Source organism: Enhydra lutris, unplaced genomic scaffold (genome assembly GCF_002288905.1).
Source record: "Enhydra lutris kenyoni isolate GAN:26980312 unplaced genomic scaffold, ASM228890v2 scaffoldscaffold26, whole genome shotgun sequence".
In the NCBI taxonomy this organism is placed as follows: Eukaryota; Metazoa; Chordata; class Mammalia; order Carnivora; family Mustelidae; genus Enhydra; species Enhydra lutris.
The window spans coordinates 17245663-17253157 of record NW_019154110.1 but is presented as its reverse complement, the minus strand read 5'-3'; the positions used below and the strand labels follow the sequence as shown (position 1 = coordinate 17253157).

The window sequence follows — 7495 nt, the reverse complement described above, 5'->3', positions numbered from 1 at the left end:
GAGCAAGGAGCCCAATGTGGGACTCGATCCCAGGACTCTGGGATCATGACCTGAGCCGAAGGCAGCCACTTAACCAACTGAGCCACCCAGGTGTCCCCCAAGACCCTTCTTAAGGAATACTTTAAAGAATTATTTTAATTACTGTGCAAACCTTGTAACCTGACCAGGGGACAGTCATCTGTACTCTCCTACAGCACATATTTCTGAAACCCCATTTAGTGTGCGTGTTTGTGTGTGCGTGTGTGCGTGTGTGTGTGTGTGTGTGTGTGTGTGTGTGTGTGTGTCTCCTCTGCCTTTATTCACTCTCGGGCAAATGTGTATCCCTCTGAATGCCCTCCTGACAGCATGGGAAACTGATGACAGCGCTCCCTCTGTTACTCTCTCTTCACTCTACCTTTGTATCTCATTAGAACTTCTAAGCAAGTCGTTATTTTTCAGTAGTTTTGGGAACCGGGCAAGAGAGAGAGTGTTAAGCTTGCCTGTGGCCAGGAGAGATATTTAGAAGAGCATTTACCTTCCATTCGAACTAAACCAGTCATTCTCAAACTTGCTGCTCGTTGGAACCACCCTGGGGAACTTCAAAAACTAATGATGCCTGGATGTCAGCCCAGAGGTCTGATTTAATTGATCTGGGATGATGCCTAAGCATCTGGGTTTTTGTTTTTGGTTTTTTTACTCCCCAGATTATTTCCATGTTGAAAACTACTGAAAAAAAAAAAAAAAAATCCTCATTCCTCCTCCTACTCTGAAAAAGTTGAGCTCTCAGCCCAAATCGGTGATCCAGGGGATCTGACACCTGTCACTTCACCTTGGGCTAGCTCTGCAGGATCTTGGAAAATCCGCGCGCGCGACGACGCTAAACACGTGGCGGCGGGGCGGGCGGGGCGGGTGGGGCAGGCGGGCGGTGCCGCGCGTGGCTCCGCCCCTGCACGCCTATCGGCGCGCGGTGCGGGCCCTGACGTCACTCTTGTCAGGGCCGCGGCACATGGGCGGCCGGATGCGCTGAGCCGGGCGCTGCGGGGCCGCGGAGCGCGGGGGAGCAGCGGCCGCCGGCGCGGGGAGGGGGGTGGGGTGGGACGGCGCCCAGCCTCGGGTGCTGGCGCGTGGGGGCCGGGCCGCGCGGTGCCTTCCGCCCTTCTGCAGCCATCTGCATATTTTTTCTTTCTTTTTCGCAATTTTGAACATTTTGCAGGACGAGGGGTTCGAGGCAGGTGAGAGCATCCTGCACGTCGCCGAGGAGCCCGCGGGCGCTTGGCGCGCTCTCCGGGGACCATCTGCACTGGGAACCCGAAAGTTTTTTGTTTTTATTTTTTTATGCAGATGTATTTATAAAGATATAAGTAATTTTTTTTCTTGTCTCCACCGCCTTGAAAGCGAGTACTTTTGGCAAAGGACGGAGGAAAAAGCTCAGCAACATTTTGGGGGGCGGTTGGGCTTTTTTTTTTTTTTTAAGAAAAAAATTTGAGTGCATCGCGATGGAGAAAATGTCCCGACCGCTCCCCCTGAATCCCACCTTTATTCCGCCTCCCTACGGCGTGCTCAGGTCCTTGTTGGAGAACCCGCTGAAGCTCCCCCTTCATCACGAAGACGGTGAGCGCTGCCTTCCTGGCTGCCCCGCTCTGGGAAGGAACGACGCTCCTGGGGTCCCTTTCCTTGGCCGGGCAATCCTGCTGGAACATCCATCCCCTCCCTCCCTGTCCCCTGGCACCCTATCCCTGCTTTGTTGAAATTTGAAGCGCTCACCCATCACCCCCCTCCTCCAAAGGGGGGGGGGAATCCCCTCACTGAGCAACGTTTAAAATAGTGCTGGGACCGACCCAGGCTCTCTGGGTCCCGGTCCTCCGGCGCAGGTGGGAGTCATAACTTGACAGGTCAGTGCTCCCTAGATTGAGGCTTCCCCGCACGCAGAGTGAAACCGCCTGCGCGAGGGCAGAGCTTCGCGGGCTGGGGAGGAGAAACCAGAGGGCCTGGTTCTGTTGTGGCGGGGAGAGGGGGGTCCCGCAGCGTAGCCTGTGTATTGGTTCGTGCTACTGTGTGTGTGTTAGTTGGCGTCCGGAGCTCGCGAGGTGTGAGCGGAGCCTCGTGCTCTCCCTGCCAGGGGTAATTCAAAAAGCGGGGTGGGGGCTGGAGCTGGCGGGGGGGAGTGGTCTCCGGGCGGGAAGCTGTGCACGCCTCCAGCTCTGACACTTTCCCCGTGCACTTTTCCTGGTGGGAGGGGAGAGCGGAGTAGGCTCACGTGTAACCGCGCTGGAGCCTCCTCTGGCTTGAACCCTATCGTGGTAAGTCCCAAACCTCCCCCAGGCAACCTTGGCTGGAGCGGGAGAGGAGGGGTCGGGGCGAGAAGGCGCCCAACCGAGCTCGTGCCGCCAGGGATTTGTCAATTGGGCTGATGCGGTTTCATGCCTTCGATGTCACAGTAGCCAATGCGAACCGTGCGGCTTTGAGTGTAAAAGTCTTGAAAGATCATTTGGCTACAAATAGCTTGGGAGTACTCGCATCTTCTCTTCTAGCAGGGGGACAACTTGTTGCTTTACAAGAGTTGAGGGGTTTGGTTCGCCTTCTGTAAAGTATAGCTTCCCTTTTAACTCTCCTTTAAGGAGTAGCACTTGGGAGGAAGGTGCTGCCTGCAGTCTTTTGCATCTGTGGGTGTTTTAAGTCAAATTCTCAGGAGATGAGACTAGAGGATTAGAATGGATGGCAGCGGAGGCTGTGTTTCTCTGAGGAAGAAACTCAGAAGCCAGATTCCCTAATCCCAGATTCCACCCCCGCCTGAGTACTAGAATGGGCAAAATCCAGAGCAGGGTTTAAAGACAACCTGGGGTGAGAGGTTCTTCCAGGTAGGACAGAGCTGCATACCTCCCTTAGTGGTATGTAATCACCTTTCCAATAGCTGTGCTTTTGACAGATTGCATACATGTGTAATTTTTGTGAATTGGATCATACTTAAGCTTTGGGGAGGGGGAGGGGAAAAAAAGGCAAAACAAAACAAAACAAAAACCCTCCTTTTGTAAAATACAATGTGCCCCAGTGGCTTTCTAAACAAACATATGAAGGCTCGGGAAATTCTCAGTTTTCTCTTCTGTCAGCATGAGGCATTGGTCAGTTCCTTTAGGTCTTAGAGCCTCTGTGTCTTCCTTACAAATGGGGATAATAGCTCTTTGCAGGTTTATTATGAGATTTCTGGAGGCAATATGTGGAAAGTATCAGGTATATAGTAGGCGCTCAATGCATGCTTTCAAAGGAGGGTGGAGAGTCCCTACTTTACCAAAATTAGAATCCTCAGCTCACTGGCTAAGTCTGAATGACCTCATATTGTTACTGTAATGAATTTCCTGGAAGAGAAATCATGCCTGGTTATTGGCTGTTTTCTTTAAAAATCACAGCATTTGTATGTAACTGCAGGTGTTACTTTCTAACTGTAGATCTAAATTATTTGTCTCCTCAAATCATGTACTTGAAAACTGCATTCCCTTGTTTATATCCTAGATCAGCTTGTAACCCTGTCCCCAGGACTAGGACTAGAGCTTTCTTTCCAAAGTAAATAGGAAGATGTTGAAAAACAGGCAGAGATCCATGTCCTGTCTGAACTTTTAACTCTAGATCCACAAAAGCCAGCAGCCAGAGAAGAATCCTGGTGTCTGTGAGAACATTTTGAACGTGGTGTTTTGTAGCAGAGGCCAGGAGGGGTGATTTAAAAAGCGACACTTTTTTTTTTCTTTTTTAAAGTCCAAATTTCCCCCTTTTCTGCAGCGTTTAGTAAAGATAAAGATAAGGAAAAGAAGCTGGATGATGAGAGTAATAGCCCAACGGTCCCCCAGTCGGCGTTCTTGGGACCCACCTTATGGGACAAAACCCTTCCCTATGACGGAGATACTTTCCAGTTGGAATACATGGACCTGGAGGAGTTTTTGTCGGAAAATGGCATTCCCCCCAGCCCGTCCCAGCACGACCACAGCCCTCACCCTCCCGGGCTGCAGCCGGCTTCCTCCGCAGCCCCCTCCGTCATGGACCTCAGCAGTCGGGCGTCTGCACCCATTCACCCTGGCATCCCATCCCCGAACTGCATGCAGAGCCCCATCAGACCAGGTAAATTCTACAACGATTCTCCCTTCAGATGGGGAAGAGGGTGAAAGGGAGAGACAGGGTGGGGGCGGGGGGGGGCACAAATACCCTCACAGGGAAGTGGGCTGGCCTGAAAGAGGAAGTTTGTATTTCACTCACAGCCCTGATCGTCCCACATCAGTGGGCATCCATATGTCCGGGAGAGTCAACTAAATGCAGATTCTGTGGACCTCCTCTAGAAATTCAGATTTTTCAGGGCTGGGGTAAGGGCCCAGGAATATGCATTTTGAACCCCGGGGAATACTGATGCAGCTGATCTGAGGACAGCATTGAAGAAACCCCAGCCTACAGTGAATGGTTTAGATACTGTAGGCACCCTTCTCTCCTGCCCTTTGGTCTCCTCCCCAAATACACAGATACGGGATCTCGCTGAACGATGTGGGTAGACTCTCTCCAAGGCTGTGTGTGGTTCACCTACATTCATTTTTCTCTCACCTGGAAGGGAAAAAAATATATGAGTTAGGGGTGTGGGTCCGATCACCTTTTTAACCTTTTCCTCTTGCATTCTCCTTGATTGAGAAATTGAATGTAAAAGCTCCTCTCCCTGTTAAGCTTGGTTTAGCCTTCTTCAGGGCCAGAACCCCATTATTCCTATAAACCAAATTGTTCTTCCAGTATCTTTTTTTTCCATTTTCATTTCTTCATTACACTTAATCCATGTCTGGAAGCCTGCAAGGTCGGCTGTAAGCGGTGTTGAAATACTACATAAAACATCACCCGAATTGTCCAGGACTTCAAAACCTACTGCTCAGTGCTCAGATAGAAACACAGGCTGAGGTGGATTGGCCCTGGCTTCATGCTGTTAACACTCTGTGGTGCAAAATGAACAGGAAAAAAGCGCATTTCACATGCACAGGTAACCAGGAACAAAGATTGAGCCAGAAAAATTGCCAGGAAGGTCACTGAGCTGAGGTCCTTTGCTGCAGGGGACACAGAAAGCAGGACAATAGAGGACTTGTGCTGGAGATCATTCCTGAACTCCGTGTCCTTGCCTCGTGTAGAATTTCTGTGACATGCAGAGCAAGACTAAAATGGAAGGAAATGATTCAAAGGAGGAAACGAACACCTCTGCCTTGAAATATTAGTACCGGCGTTCAGGTCTTTGTTTCTGTGCCAGCCCCCTTCTCCAGAACCTACTTTGAGTGATAACTCAAGGCCGCTGGCTGGAATGGAATTAAATCTTAACCTCTTCCCAGCCCAGAAGGGTGCAGAAGCTGGGAAATATACTCCTTGGTGTGACCCCAAGCCCCTTATTCCTTGCAGTGCACAGAGCCATGGTTTTGTTTCTTCCCAGGAACAGATAATCAGTTGAATAAACATTGAAACCAGGGAGAAGGGGCTGGAGCCCCAATGAGAAGGTGCCTCATATCTCAGTCGCTCTGCTCTGCAGAGTGAGACTTAACCACTTTGTAGCTTTAGGAAGTGATGTTACCTCTGAGAGCCTCAGTTTACCTTTGTATAGAAGAGTATAATTTTTATAAGATTGGGTTAATGTGAAAGTTACATGTAGTATGTATAAAGGGTCCAATGACTAGCAGTAGATGTTCTGTTAATGAGCAGTAGTCATTGTTGTACCCGTGTCGACTTTTATCATTGATTTCAATCCTGTCTTCTGAAATACCTTCTTAAAATACTTAGGAACGGTATATAACCCTCCCCCCTTCTGGAAAGAAACATCAAGAGATTTTGGCCGATAGTTACTGGATTGGTGCGTACCAGTCCTAACACTTAATTTCTCCATCCCCTGGCAAATACAAGATGTTTGCCAGGTTGGAAATATGTATTTTTTTCCCCAAAGGCAGGTAAATATTGAGTCCCCACATCTTGGTTCCTACTGAGAATCAAGAATTAGGGTTTGAGATTTGGAAGCTTCCTTAGAAGCCATTTGTCAGGGCTTTTAGAATCAGTGCTGACCAATGACTCTCAAAAACTTGGCGTGCCCCTCCGCATTGCTCTAGCTCCAATGTCCACAATAGCCAAACCCTGGAAAGAGCTCAGATTTTCATGGACAGGTGAAGGGGTAAAGAAAATGTGGTATGTATATACAATTGAATACTACTCAGCCATCCAGAAAATGAGATCTTGCCATTTGTAATGACATAGATGAAACTAGAGGGTATTATGCTAAGTGAGATAAGTCAGTCAGAGAAAGAGAATTATCATATGATCTCACTTATATGTGGAATTTAAGAAACAGAACAGGGGCTTAAATGGGAAGAGGGGGGAAAATAAAACAAGATGAAATCAGAGAGGGAGACAAACCATCAGAAACTCTTAATCATAGGAAATAAACTGAGGACTGCTGGAGGGGAGGAAGGTGGGGGGGGATGGAATAATTGGGTGATAGACATTAAGGAGGGCACTGGGTAGTCTATAAGACTGAATCACTGATCTCTGCTTCTGAAACTAATAATACATTATATATTAATTAATTGAATTTTTAAAAATACAAAAATATAGCAATATTAAATATAATATTTGGGAGGCAAAAAATAAATAAAATCTGCCTAAGAATAAAAGAATAAAATTTTAAAAAATCACTTGGGGTGCCCCAATCAGATTTGCAAATGGTGACAAAGAACTCCTGAGTTTCAGCAGAAATCATTTTGTTAGGTTACAGGGGAAAGGTACTAGGATTAAAGAGGGCACTGGAATCTAGAAATAAGTTCTTCATTTAAATGTCTTTTTTTGGAAATGGAAACATACTTCAAAATAATCTTCACATCGAAAACTCAGTACTACTCAATACTCCTCACAAGAAGGGGGAAAAACCTGAAGGTCTTCTTCAAGTGCCAAGTACAGAGACAGTAACACTCTTCCATAACAACTCATACCGTGTTGGTCATTATAAAGCTTATAATGCAAAATAAATGTCTAAGGGATGTGGACATGATGGATGGGTGATATGTCCCAAACAAAACTGAAAAGGAAGAAAGTTTTCGATCGTTCATGTAATCACAGTCGTGACCAGAACAGAAATACCAAGTTAATTTTGAGGAAAAGAAGTCTCCAGAAGGGAAGAGCACGTGTGTAGCCTCGAGCATTCTGGGAACTGGATCATTTCAGTCTAGATCAAGATTTCTCAACCTTGGCACTGTTAAGGTTTCGCATAAGTCTTTGCTGTGGGCCACTGTCCTGAGCCTTGTAGGATGTGCAGCAGCGAGCTGGCCCCAAGCCCTTGAATGCCAGTCACTCCCCCCCCTGCCCTGCCCCTGCCCTGTGACAAGTAAAAATGTCTCCAGTCACTGCCTGCTGTCCCCCAGGGGGCAAGATCACCCCTGCTGGGAACTACTGATAGAGACTTTGAATTTGGACAGCAAAATCTGGGCATAACTCGGTATCCTGTCACACGCACATGGATGCTTTTAGCCTC

General features: G+C 47.9%; 1 protein-coding gene across 1 annotated transcript in view; it reads left to right on the top strand.

Annotated features, from left to right (window-relative positions):
• The first annotated feature begins 1448 nt into the window (after positions 1-1448).
• LOC111151561 (HLF, PAR bZIP transcription factor) overlaps positions 1449-7495 on the top strand; it is a 50392-nt gene continuing 44345 nt past the window's right edge. The window contains exons 1-2 of the mRNA XM_022509629.1: positions 1449-1590; positions 3751-4086. Coding sequence (XP_022365337.1) covers positions 1476-1590; positions 3751-4086 — 451 coding nt within the window. The 5' untranslated portion in view covers positions 1449-1475. The remainder of the gene's footprint in view (positions 1591-3750; positions 4087-7495) is intronic.